Source organism: Larus michahellis, chromosome 18 (assembly GCF_964199755.1).
Source record: "Larus michahellis chromosome 18, bLarMic1.1, whole genome shotgun sequence".
NCBI lineage: Eukaryota > Metazoa > Chordata > Aves > Charadriiformes > Laridae > Larus > Larus michahellis.
In genome coordinates this window covers 8,164,523-8,178,775 of record NC_133913.1, presented here as the reverse complement: position 1 = coordinate 8,178,775, position 14,253 = coordinate 8,164,523, and the positions used below count along the sequence as shown (strand labels likewise).

General features: G+C 43.6%; 1 protein-coding gene and 1 long non-coding RNA gene across 2 annotated transcripts; both read left to right on the top strand.

Annotated features, from left to right (window-relative positions):
- The first annotated feature begins 10,336 nt into the window (after positions 1-10,336).
- Positions 10,337-11,287, top strand: LOC141732733 (olfactory receptor 10A7-like). The gene has a single exon (XM_074562051.1). It carries the CDS (start codon positions 10,337-10,339, stop codon positions 11,285-11,287), a length of 951 nt encoding a protein of 316 aa, XP_074418152.1.
- Positions 11,288-11,878: 591 nt separating this feature from the next.
- Positions 11,879-13,998, top strand: LOC141732911 (uncharacterized). The gene is made up of 2 exons (XR_012584183.1): positions 11,879-12,019; positions 13,362-13,998. It is a non-coding gene; the product is annotated as an uncharacterized LOC141732911 (long non-coding RNA).
- The last annotated feature ends 255 nt before the right edge of the window (positions 13,999-14,253 follow it).

Here is a 14,253-nt window from a genome sequence, read left to right as displayed (position 1 = left end):
TGACAACCCTGGTATTAGTAAAGCTGATTTCTACTCAGACTTGCTGGTTATGATTCTTGGGCTTGAAAACTAACAGTGTACTGGGCTGTATCATGAGGAGGACAGCCAGCAGGCTATGGAGGGAAGTGTTTATTCCCTTTTACCCAGCACTGGTTAGACAGAATCTGGAATAGCACATCCAGTATGGGGTCCTCCTGTATAAGAAAGATGTTCATAAGCTTGGGTGAGTCCGGTGGAGATAAGTAAGATGGCCAAGGTGCTGGAAGAACACACTGTATTTGATGAGACTCAGGGAACTGAGTTTCTTGTTCCTGGAAAACAGAAGGCTTAGTGGGACCTTATGACAGCTTAATAATTCCCAAGGGGAAAAGGAGGGGTTCCTGTAAAAAATAGCCTAAAGAAGGATTAGTTCATGGTTTTTCTCATATTTTCATGCACATCGCCCCTATCCTGAGGAGCTGTTAAGGTGGCAAACTATGCAGGCTTCTGTAAAGCCTGTATTCATATTAAACAGGAAGAGAGGAAAAGAAGTTTCAGAATGATTCCTTTAACCATGAATGAAACACAGAACTTTATTCGCAATGGGATGGGAACAGGGAAGCTGTTGGTGGAGGTCCCAGGTCAGTTACTGGGTAGACTGAGTATCTCAGCCCAGCTGTGGGGAGATGCACAGTGTGCCTGTGTGGGATTGCTCATGTTTGTGGGAGGTTTGTAGGTCGGTCTGGGTCTGTGCCAGCTGTTGTAGTGGTGCTGGACCTCAGGACACACAGGCCCATGTGAGGGTAACTGGGGATTCAAGGACAGGCACTGCACACTCTAAGTGTCTAGGGCAGTGACTGGGAGATCTGTATCGTATGTGTACATGTATGTATGTTTACACTCGTATGTATGCTCCACTGACAGATCCTCAACCTGATCAGCCAGAGGTGAATCGGGATAGGTGCCATCAGCATTTGCAGAGTGTTTCTATCCACATTGATCTGTGTGGCCAGCCTGAAGATGTAGTCCTGCCAGGGGTGCACATGTGAATGTGCCTGGAGGGGTCCATCTGCTCTGGGAAACCCTGGCAGGAGGCACTGCAGCTGCTGCTTCAGTCCCTGTGCTGGGTCCTAGATCATGCGATGGCCCCTGCAGCTTGGGGTGAGGTGTCCTCTGGGACCCCAGCCCTCCAGGCACTGCCACTTCCAACAGCTGCCTCTGCTTTGGCCTGACAGGAAATGAATTTTGGGCATTCATTCAGAAGCAGTAGTAAGTTGTGCATTACACGAAATCTTCCATTTACTCCTTCCTGATCTCACCTCAGCTGTCATCACAGACCTTTCACTGAGTACTAAGGCTGCAGATTCCTTCTACCAGCACGCCCCAGGGAATCCCCTGTCCAGAGCAGAGTGTCGCCTTCAAGTCATCCTAGGCTTATAAAAGTATTATTAAATGTATGATATTGATTGTACTAACTTATAGGTATAGTAAATGAAAAGACTGCATGGATGTCTCCTTCTACATGATTTCTGGATATAACTGCATCAAGCCATTTAGTTATGTGACTTCTGTGTTCAAACACAATACAAGCAACTTAGTATGAGGTTTCCTAAGATAAGGGAGGAATGATCAGTGCATGCAGAATGCTGCATGAACGTTGCTGCAGATTACTGCAGGTTGATATGTTTCTTTCTTTTTTTTTTTTTAATAATTGACAGCTGCTCCCTCATAGCGGCAAGCAATCAAGCATGAAGACAGCAGTCACCTTTTCTTTTTTTTTGATGTAACAGTGCTACTTATACTTGGAGATGTTTAAACCTCAGCTCTCTAGGATGAGAGCAACAGTATTCTTTGACTGCTTTAAAATGCTTCCAGTACCTGAACCCTCAGTATCTTCTTCCTTTCTCTCCCAGCTTTGTCTTCCACGCAGTCTGCCCCTTCTTTCCCCTTCTTTTCAGCAGAAAACAGACGGAGATGCCTTCTGTACAGATGGGAAGATGTTCCCTGGAGGGACATAGAAGTGCAACAACATGCAGCTGTCCTTTTTGGCTGTGGCACGGAAATGTCAGAAACACAGGACTTATATGCGTCTGATCTCTGAGATGCTTCTAAGAGGCAATTTTCCTGTGTAGTACAGCACACTGGAAATATTTCATCCTCTATTTATTTATGTATTCATTTATTTATGATTTATTACGATCTTAACCAAACAACAAAGAGTGAACGTGTGAAACTTCATGGAAAATATTGCCTAAATTCCCTCCTATGCTAAATGAGGGTCAAGAGCGTAAAGCACAGTCATTATTGTTTTCAGAATACACCAAATACACCATTAGTGGCTTTGCCGCCAGCATATCACGAGCTCCTATTAATTTTCCCCATGGTGGATAGAAGAAAAATATAATTCCTTAATTAAATATTTCTATCAAAATAAATGGTTTTGCGAGTGTAAGTTACTTTTAGTCTCAAAAGCAAGGCTTTTAAAAATCTTCATACATGACGTAAATCAAAATAAACTCTCTCTAGCTTGCCTCTCTCTCAAGCCTGTTTATGTTTGTACACAAAAGGAATGAAGGCGTAGGAAATTTGACTTGTTTTGCTGAAAGGTAATTTTACAGATTTGAAGACTTCTGTTGGTGCACAGATCTAGCAAGTAAAGGTCTTTACCTCATTGTGAACACGAGCTAGAAAAGTCCATTTCTTGCCTGTGGTGATGGACAGAGTGTAGAGGTAGACCTGTTCCCTTTTGGAGGTACAGGTGGTTGCCAGAGGAGACATCCTAGGATGTATCAGGTGGCAGCAGGTGTGTACGTGTGGGTGACTGTCTTTAGTCCTTACTCAATACATTCAGCCGCATATAAAGATCACCTCATCTGAGCAAGTGAGGGCCCACTTCTGAGTGAGCTGGTTCATTCTCCAGACTCCACTGACTGTATCAATTAATGCTCTGTGGGGGTGACTCAGCCGACAGCCAAACACCCACACAGCCTCTCTCTGACTCCTTTCTCCTGTGGGATGGTGAGAAAATGGAAGGAAGGAGAGAAGATTCATGGATTTAGATAATGGGAGTTTAATAGGAAAACCACAAGCTGCGTGTGCAAGCATCGCAGCATTCATTTATTACCTCCCATCGGCAGGCAGGCATCCAGTCAATGCCTGGAAAGCAGAGCATCAGCACATGCTGCTGATGAAAATAGAGCATCAGCACATTGGTTGCTTGGGAACACAAATGCCATAACCAATAATGCTCCCCCTTCCTCCTCTTTTCCCATAGCTTTTATCGCTGAGCGTGATGTCATATGGCATGGAACATCCCTTTGGTCAGTTTGGGTCAGCTGTCCTGGCTATGCGCCCTCCCAACCTATTGCCCTCCTCCAGCCTACTCTCTGTGTGTGCATGGGGGCAGGGGGCAAAAGAGAAAGCCTTGATGCTGCGCAAGGGCTGTTCAGTAAGAGCCAGAATGTTGGTGTGTTATTGTGATATATTAATGTATGCTAAAGGCGGAACTCCCACCCAATTGGTCTCTCATTTTCCCTCCTCAACAGCACAGGGGGAGAAAACAGGTCAAGGTAAAGTCAGGGAGATCACTCACCTTAATACCGTCACGGGCAAAACATGCTTCACTTGGGGAAAATGAATTTCCTTTACTACCAATTAAAATAGGTTTGAGTAATGAGAAACAAAGACAAAAATTAGAACAACACATTGCCTCTCCCCTTTTTCCAGGCTCAGCTTCTCTCCATTACTCTTGACTCCGCCACCCTACTCTGACTACCACCTCAAGCAGTGCGGAGGGTGTGGAGGATGGGGGCGTTACGGTCAGTACATAACGATTCTTCCCTGCTGCTCTTTCCTCCTCATCTTTTCCCCTTCTCCAGTGGGGTCCTTCCCATGGCCTGCAATTGCTTCAGGAAACATCATGCTGCTCTTCTCACAGAGGCCATTCCTGCAGCCTCACCTTTGTACCCACGTTGGGCACCAAAAAAGACTGTTGGGGTTTAACCCCAGTTGGCAGCTAGGACCATACAGCCACTCTCTCAGTTCTTCCCCTGCCTCCCGGAAGGGCAGGGAGAAGAGGGAAAAATGGAGAGGAAAAGGAAAAAATACCAAAAAAACAAACTTGTGGGTTGAGAAAAAATAGCTTGATAGAACAATAACAGAAAAGGGAAATAGCAATGACAACCATTATAATGGTAAAAGAATATACAATAAAAGGTAATACAACACAAGTCACTCTCACCACCCAGTGAACCGGATGCCTAGCCCATCCCGAGCAGTGATCGCAGATTCCTGCCCCCCGGCCAACCCCTACTTATATATTCACAGAATCACAGAACGATAGTGGTTGGAAGGACCTCTGGAGATCATCCCCTCCAAGCCCCCCTGCCAGAGCAGGGTCACCCAGAGCAGGTGACACAGGAACGCGTGCAGGCGGGGTTGGAATGTCTCCAGAGACGGAGACTCCACCACCTCTCTGGGCAGCCTGTGCCAGGGCTCTGCCCTCTCTGAGGGTAAAGGAGTTCCTCCTCATGTTTAGGTGGAACTTCCTGTGTTCAAGTTTGTGCCCATTACTTCTTGTCCTGTCACTGGGCACCACTGGAGTAGGTCAAATAAAATACCTTGTCAGAAGTGACTGAAGAGCTGTCTAGGGAAGATGCTGTGATGGACCTAATACTCATAAACAACCGATAAGAAAACATTTTGCATGTGAAGGTTTAGGGCAGCCTTGGCTTCAGTGACCGTGAATCTGAAAAGCTGACAGAAGTGAATAATATAAATAGCATAACTACAACCCTATATTTCAGGAGAGCAGTTTTTGCCTTTTTCAGGGAGCTGCTTGGCTGGATCACACAAGGCCTTGGAGGGTCAAGCGGCCGCAGAAGAGCTGATTGATCTCTGAGGAGGACTCTGACTCAAAACACAAGAATGGTCCTGACCAACACATAGAAAGTTGAACTAGTGCGGTAAGTTTGGCTGATATGGATGAATGAAAAACTCCCATCTGAACTCGGATGCAAAAAAGAAGTACTCAAAAGGTGGAAGTGGCAATGGGCTACCCAGGAGAAATACAGGCTATATAGGTATGGAGTTAGGAAAGACAAAACTCTTCTGCAATTGAAAGTAGCCAGGGATATGATGGTTAATAAGATGTTGCCCGTAATTCCTTGGCAGAAAAAAAGAAAGGAAATGAAAAGATAATGTTGGCCTACTGCTCAGCAGTGCAGGGTAGACAGTGACACAGTACTTGGGAGAAGCCGAGGCACTCCACGCCTTTTTTTTTTCCCTCAGGAACAACAAGGCACAAGGCTGCGCGTAGGCACACCTATAACATAGTTCAGACGAGGAAGCAAAGCAAGAGTTTGACATTAAAAGCAGATTCCAAGCCAAAAGATGATGGTTCCTGAGGAGGCCTCTCACAGCATAGCTGTTTGTTTACTGGTCTGATTTAAGGTGCCAGATCAGAGCTGACTTTAAGTATAGGGAGCTAAGTCCTGTGGCATGGGCAGAAGGAGGAGGAGGCTGCAGAACCTCCTGGTACACTCAGGCCCTGGCAACGGTTTGGGATTCACACAGAATTTCAAAATAGGCCAAAACAATGTGAACTGAGAGCACACCCAATCTGCAAAGATTTTCAATTGTATTGTACGAGCTGGACAAATAGTAACATAAAAAGTTAAGGGAAAGCTATTGCATACTGACATATTTTTCTGCTTTCTTTTTCTCCCATATCTTCAATATGAGAAAGAAATTTTTCACTATAAGGATGGTGAGGTGCTGGAACAGGTTGTCCAGGGAAGCTGTGAATGCCCCATCCCTGAAGGTGTTCAAGGCCAGGCTGAATGGGGCTTTGAGCAACCTGGTCTAGTGGGAGGTGTCCCTGCCCATGGCAGGGGGGTTGGAACTAGATGATCTTTATGGACCCTTCCAACCTAAGACATTCTATGATTCTATGAAATATATTTAAGTGAAAATTCTAATTTATAAGCATAATTGTACTAATATATTTATTCAGTTCATGGAACAAAGATGCTTTGCCCTAGTTTCAATTATGACTATCTTGTTATGTGATGAATCGTTCTCTGCAGATTCCTCTTTCTCATGGCTCTGCAGACTATAAATAACTAACTTACATGTAAACAGTTAACTTGAGGAAGGTCACAATTCTGCGACATAGGTTTTACTTTCTTTCTGTCTTTCATATCACATTTTCAGACTACAAGTTAAAGATTCTGTCAATCACTCATAGAAGAAATGGAAAAAAAGATGGAACATTCCTTCAGTCTCCAAAAACAGAGAACTGTATATGCTTTTCCAGTTCCAAACTGGTTGTGGCTGTTTCCCTTTGAGATTCCCCTCCTTGTAGGTCTTTAACAGAAAGGTCATGGTTCAGGTACTGTTGAACAGTAACTGCACTGTAAGTGTAGCGCTTACTTTAAGCTCAACTCAAAAAACCCCAACAAAAGAGATGAAAAATGTGGCTGTTCTTTGAGAAAACAAAGATTTCTTATCCATTTGAAGGACAAAAATCCTTTTTCCCAATGTCTCCATAGAGTACTTTAAGTATTAAAGCAGGTGTCTAAGGGCGTCTCAAAGAATTCAAGAAACAAAAGCTGTAAACTTGCCTGATATTTTCCGTTCTCACACTCTTGACAATGAACAACTTAAAAAGTCTTAATTTGAATATTGTCTCATGCAATAATTGGTTCCATGGCTCTTCAGACTCTGCATGTCAGGGCTACTTAGATGAATTAAGTTTGTAGTACCAATCCTAAGTTAACCGAAAAGTATTTTTTTGTGTACTTCTAGAGAAATTTGCTAGTAAATTTGAGACACTCCTTACATAATTTTTAATTCCTGGTGCAAACAATGTGATTTCTTGTGTGAATCAAAATAATTCATGTGGCTATGCTTCGTCAGATCAGACCCAATGTATGCTGGACCTGAGTCACTGTTAGGCTGAAATAATATAGTGTTCAGAAACAGTTGTGATTTTAAATGAGATTGAGGTTATATTCATTCTCTAGTAAGATGAAACCCACAGAAAGGACATCAGTTTGGACAGATTCCACAGAGCAAGTCCAAATACTGCACACTTAGTAAAATATTTAAGCTAAATAGTGTGTGGCCATCTACTCTTTTCTGTCTTTTAGGTACTGGATGTCAGTAGTGATGACACTGCTGCTGAAGACACAGCACTTAGAGTACCTAGAGAATAACATTTTTTTTTCTGATCTTCCTTGGCAACTGGGTTACTCAGAAAGAACATGCATTACAAGCATGGGACATTTCAGAGCAAAACTTGTGTAAAGACAGCAAAAATGGAGAAGTTTTTATCTAAACATTTCTGGTTCTCAGGCCATTCTAAAGAGACCTTCAACAATTGGTTGAAGCTGAAATCCTCTTCGTGGAAATACACGGAAAAGATCATGCGAAATAATCAAAGCCAAAAATGTAAAGACAGATCTTTGACCTATGCAAATAAGGTACACCAGGCAAAAAAAGTGAAATGAAATCCATGAATCCAAATGCGGAAGAAACTATAGTTTTGTACTCAATGACCAAGTCTTTTATTTTCAATGAATTTGCTTCTCATCTGTAAAAGAGAGGTTGACTAAATTTAAGTGCAACTTTATTATGGAATAGATACTCAGAACCTTTTGTTAGGTTGTCAATAGGTACACGTTTAATTCCAGTAAGTAATTCCAGTTCAAATCTGATTTTTGTTTGTTTGTTTGTTTGTTCCTACTGAAAGAAGGAAGGGAAAAAAGGAGGGTGAAAATGGAAATGAGGGAAGGGAAGGGAAGGGAAAAATTCAAAGTTAAGATTAAAGATTCAAATGTGAATGAAACCTCTGCTACAGGAGATAGCTCTTCCTCTAATCCACTGCAATTAGGCGAAGGCAGTAGGCTAGATCAAGCTAATTCTGTCCTTTGAATCACACATCCCTTGATGTTTCCAGCTATTTTTCAGCTGGTTCAGGATGCACAGTTCATAGCATTAGTCATGTAAGACATGATATGCCTAAATCTGAAGGAGTCACTCTGGTCCCACTTTGCAGACTATGGAGGGAAAGTTGCCATTCAAAATAGTGTTTCATCTGCTGTTGTAAAGATATCATTACCTTGTTGCCTCCCATTGCCCACAGAGAGAGCATTAAGTTCTGAACAACCAACTATGACATTTCTAAAATCAGCTGAAATCAATCCCACCCATAGGTTAAATGGGGATTTCAAGAGAGTCTATTTAATCGTGGAGTAAGTCATGTATCAGAGGTAGCTCAGCTGTTCTCCTCTTGGCCACAAAAAATAAAGATGCATTAAGGACTCTGTCTTTTCAGTTGCACCCAATTCAACTAAATTGAAACAACTTTAACAAATTCTTTTACTTCTTCTCTGTGAGGTTAATCTTTGACAACTAGCATTATGACATCTGTGTGAAGGGCAGGTAAATTCCATTTATCGTGTTTCAGAGAAAACTTGCCTGATGTCCCATGGAATATACCATGTGATAATGTCACAGATTATTCAAGATGTGGCAGGAGAGAATCTACATTTAACATACAATTTAAAATCTGCAATGTAAGCTGACTGTAGGAGTCATCAGCCCAACACTGTCCTTAATGTAAGAAAACAAGGGAAATACTTCTAGTGAAATTTGCATGATCCGTTCTGGATGATCCGTTCTGCATGATCCACTGGATGACAGAACTGCTGAAGGTAGGACACTTACTTCAAAATGCTCTTTGTGAATACATAAAGCAAATCCAAGGAAGAGTGAAGACCAAAACTTGAAGGTCCTCATAGGCACTAAACAAGAATTACACAAAGTGAGAGTTGTTTCTCTCAGTTGTTTCTCTCAGTTTCTGTTCAGTAAACCAATGACTGCTGTGAGACTTACTGACTTTAATTAACAGCTGATGACCAAAGCGATAGTCTAAAACTTTAGTAAGGGATCAAAGAGCAGAATTAGGTAGATTCAACTTCAGGTGCATGGATCTGACAAGTTAAGAAAACTGGTGTGAATGTGTGCCATTACAAACTGCAGAAAATATTTGATGTCATTCTCTATTCTGTTACGCACAGGTTATATTGAGGTATCTCTCAGACTTTGGAGCTTCAAATAGCACAGTGTTCTTTCATTTCTTTGTTAACGGAATCAGTCAAAACCAGAAAGATTCCTTTTAAATACATCAGACCTTTAAATGCCCAAGAACATTAGGAGTTTCTTTATTGTGCTTGTAAGCTAAAATCATCTGTGACTCCCAATTCCACAGCTTTCATTTTCATGTTCATGTCAGAAAAGAACGCTGACAGAAAGGCATCTTGTGTGAGTGAAGTTTTGGCAGAAAGAATTTAGATGAAGTCAGTATGAGAAATGATTGCATCATGGCAGGGCTGTGTGCACTGCTCTTGCTCTGATGATGTGTCCTTCTCTATGAGTGGTGGTCTGTTGACCAGGTCCATGTGTGCACAGTGGAAAAGGTGCTTCCCTGCTGTGTGCCCATATATGCATACATTTCTGCTGCCCAAATGCATTCTGTGCCTTGAGATTTACTGGTGTCGTCCACAGGTTGGTTGCCCCTTTGGGAAGAGATGACAAGTCGGAAGAACGCAGAATTAATGACCACTTTCTCCTCTGTGCCAGGCTAATTTCTTCTCTCCTTCTGTGCATCAGTTTCCCATTCTGGGCAGAAAGAAAACACAGAGGTACCACGGCTGGCACAGCGCTGCATGAATATCCCATTGGCATCGCACACACAGCAACACTCACCACGGTAATGAGGCAATGTGACTAATGAAGGAGATGGTACTGAGCTTCACCCTCTACACTTTATTAGTGTTCTCTGTGGGTATCTTTCCCTCTAATTACTCCTTCTTCCATTTTTTGTCTGTATACAATGGGTATTTGGGTTTGCTTTGATTTGTTTTGGTTTTGCTTTCTTTGGACTGTGGGTGTTTTGGCTGTCAGCTGGGCTTTCTCTGCAGTGCAGAAAACACCTACAAAACCACTTGGGACCACAGACCTGACATGTGGGGGGAGCCCATGTTCTCAGCAATTAACCATACACCCATAATGGAGCCAACCCTTAAATACTAACTCCTCATAGTTGTATGCTTGGTCACTGTCCCAAACTATGAAATGTAGGGAGTGCTAACATCACGCACTTGCAGCACGCATGGACATTGCCTTCTTCCTTTGTTCAGCTGAGCCCTCTATAGAGTTTCACCCTTTGATCCAGTGGCTCTCCAGGGATTTCAAAGAAACTCCTCACTTCAGCAACTGGCTCTGGCTGAAGCACCGTGATCTTGGTCCAGTGACTACCCCTCTGACAGTCCGTCCATTTAATTCCTCCCAGATGAAGCCAACAGATGATCCAGAACCAGGAAACCACACTCTGCTGACTGGATTTGTCCTCTCTGGATTGTCCAGATACCCAGAACTGAAGCACTTGCTGTTCTTCACATTCTGCTTCATTTACACCATCACCATCTTTGGGAACCTTCTCATCTTCACGGTCACACTGCACCCCTCCCTCCGCATGCCCATGTACTTCTTCCTCCGGGTCCTGTCCTTCCTGGATATCTCCACAGCATCGGTGGTTGTTCCCAAGATGCTGGTAAACTTCCTGTCAGAGGACAGGAGCATTTCCTACATGGGCTGTGTCGCACAGCTCTACTGTGTGATTTTTTTAGGAGCCACTGAGTGGTACCTTTTGGCAGCCATGGCCTACGACCGTTACGTGGCCATATGCAACCCCCTTAGATATGCAATCATCATGAACAGCAGAGTTTGTCTTTCCTTGGTCCTGCTGTCATGCTGCAGTGGTAATGTTGTGTCCGTGGTGCAGACAGCTTGGGTGTTCGCATTGCCGTTTTGTGGGCCCAGGAAGATTAACTACTTCTTCTGTGATATTCCCCCCCTCATCATGCTCTCCTGCACTGACACTTCTTTGTATGAAAAGCAGATCGTTATAGCCACAGCACTGGTTATCGTTATGCCATTTTGTCTCATTCTGGTATCCTATGCCTACATCATCTCCAACATCCTGAAGATTTCCTCTGCAGAGGGTAGACACAAGATCTTCTCCACCTGTTCCTCACACCTAATTGTTGTAACATTGCACTGTGGAAGTGGGACCTTGATTTACTTACGGCCCAAAGTCAGTTACTCTCAAGACGCAAAGAAATTTATGCCTTTCACATACACAGCCATAATTCCTATGTTAAACCCTCTGATTTACAGCCTGAGGAATAAAGATGTGAAAGAAGTACTAATCAGAATGATGTCTGAGCTGATGAAGAAATAAATCTTTTCTTGTCCGAGAACGTGTGTTTTAAAAATGTTATTTCCACTTTCAGTGGGTGTGTAAGGTTTACTAGCTCACTGGAAACACCAGAAGCAAAGTGTTTCATACTTGAGAATATCTTGTCCTTATTCTTGGCTTCAGAAGCAAATTATTTAGAATTTCCATTTACATTTCTTCCTGAGGAGTATGAAATGTATACCAGACATTTCTTCTAAAACAGAGCAGCCAAAACCCACCCCACTTCCCACATCTTTTTCAGGTATTCAGGCTTGAAGTTCTCACTTTCATTGCAGGAGTTCAGCTGCCCCTCTCACTTAAGATATATTCTTTTACAGTGAACTTTTCAGGATAAGCATACACAATTGATAGTGAGTAGGCAGGTTGCTTTCACTTTTTTTTTCTTTTCATTTTATATGATTTCCATTCCTTCCAGCAGAAAAGGGATCCACTACATGAAAGTGATAAAGACATTACTGCAGTTCTTTAAGAGACTCATGGTTTTTATTGAAGGTGTGGAGAAGGCAAAGGAAAGGAAGAGAAACTAGTGCTCATTTGTTGTTTCTAGCAAGAACTAAGCATTTCATATAGTACAGTGCCCACAAGCATCTTAGAGTCTGAGTCATGGGATAATTAGCATTCTGCATCACTCAGATGGAGAGATTCATCCAGGCACGATCACGGGACAGTTCCAAGAGGAGCAGCTGAGATCTCCACAAGCACACGGAGAAAAAGGTATGCTACGACCTTGGAGTAATCATTTTTGGGGAGGGGGGATGGGTGTGGGGGGAAGAAAATACTGCTAGCCTTCTCTGAGAGAGAAGGACACTGAAACTAGTCTCCTGCATGACCCAGGTAAGTTCTGTGTCCGCAAGTGGCCCTGTGAAAGTGTGGCATCACTCCGTATGTGCCATTTCACCTGGTAATCTCAGCGCCTGGCCAGATTTCCCAAGTAGCTCCTGTGGTTTCTTCTCCAGTGCAGTACAGGGGAAACTTCCATCCCTACGGCCAGGCTCCAGATTTGACATTTTGGTTTCTAAAATTGACTGGGAGCAGAATTTGTGGTTCAGGAATGGGAAAAAAATAAAACCAACAATCCAACAGAAAACCTAAAAGACCTCAATGAGTGTACATCTACAGATGTAGTTTAGTGACCTGTTTATACACTCACATGTACCCATGAGGGTTAAATTTCAGCCTTCTCTGTAGTTGCCTAAAGATAGTGCTATTTTGGATACAATCATGGAGCTTGCTGGTAAAACCCATGGCATACAGGAAACTTTTGTTCCTTTTCACTGATAGCTCACCCTGCGTGAAAGCACTCTAGATGCCATGGGGTCTTAATTTTGAATTTTGCCCTATCCCAGCTGCCTGGTTTTAGATTGTTGCTGAGTCTTACTGAAAGTCAAAGGGATGTAATGAACACATTCAGAAGGAACGTTGGCCCAGGTTTGTGTTTGGACACAATGCATCTCTTTGTGAATGTATCCTTATGCCAGTACTTATAAAAGCATCCAAGACAGTTACTCCTGGTTGAGTCCAGGGGCTTTTACATTAAACTTGGGTCACTTGGTGTGGGATAATGGGGTTTCTGGGTAGGGTAAATAGGAAACAGGGAACTGAAAAGAATAGTAGAACCTACAGAGACGACACATCTGTGACTGCCATGAGAATAAATTCTGTCACCATGGCTTGGTTTTGCATATGAGACAATCTTTAATCATCTGCTTATTGTAAACAAGACTTTCCAAAAGGGAGAAAGGAATCCATAGCATTCTTCCCTATGGATGAAGTTTAGTGACCTGCTGTGAGCCCAGGTTTCTGTTGGGATAGGGTTGCATTACTCTCTTTAAGATCTGTGAAATCCCACATGGTGTTTGTATTGAGTTTATGTGGCTTGGGTTGAGGGTGGAAGTGGGAGGGGAGCTGCAGAGGTGTCCTCAGTGAGAAGAGACCAGGAGCTACCCCCATGTCAGACAGAGCCAAGGCTCCAAGACAGACACACCACTACCCAAAACAGAGCCAATGAGCAATGCTGGTGGCACCTCTGTGATAACATATTTACACCGCACAGCAGCTGTGAGAGAGGAGTGAGAAAATGTGAGAGAAACAGCCCTGCAGACACCAAGGCCAGTGAAGCAGGAGGGGGAAGAAGGGCTCCAGGGGATGGGTGCAGAGCACCTCTTGCAGCCCATGGAGAAGATCATGGTGGAGCAGGTTCTCCCCCTGCAGCCCACGGACAACCACAGAGGAGAGGATATCCACACCACAGCCCACTGAAGACCCCATGCTGGAGCAGGTCGAGATGCCCCGAAGGAAGTTGTGACCAGCGGGGGACCAATGCTGGGGCAGTCTGTTCCTGATGGACTGTGGCCCATTGAAAAGGACCCATGCTGGAGCAGTTCTTGAAGAACTGCAGCCCGTGGGAAGAACCCACGTTGGAGAAGTTCATGGACTGTATCCTGTGGGAAGAACCCCATGCTGGAGCAGCGGAAGAGCATGAGGAGGAAGAAGTGCCAGACAAAACATGTTATGAACTAACTGCAATCTCCATTCCCCATTCCCCTGGGCCACTCAGGGCGAATGAGGTAGAAGAGTCAGGGGTAAAGTTGAGCCTAGGAAGAAGAGAGGTGGTGGGAAGGTGGTTTTAGTTTTGTTTTTATTTCTCAGTTTCCTACTCTGTTATTGACAATAAATTAAATTCATTTCCTAAAGATGAGTCTCTTTTGCCCATGATGGTATCAGATGAGCAATTTGCCTGTCCTTATTTCCTCCCCCGAGTCCTGCTGAGAAAGAGGAGGGACAGAGCAGCTTGGTGTGCACCTGGCAGCCAACTGAGGCCTGTTATTAACCAGCCAGGGAGTAGGCTGGGAGTGCACAAGGAGTTAGGAGGGGACACAGCTGGGACAGCTGACCCCAACTGACCAAAGGCCTATTATCATGATGTCATATACCATATGACATCATGA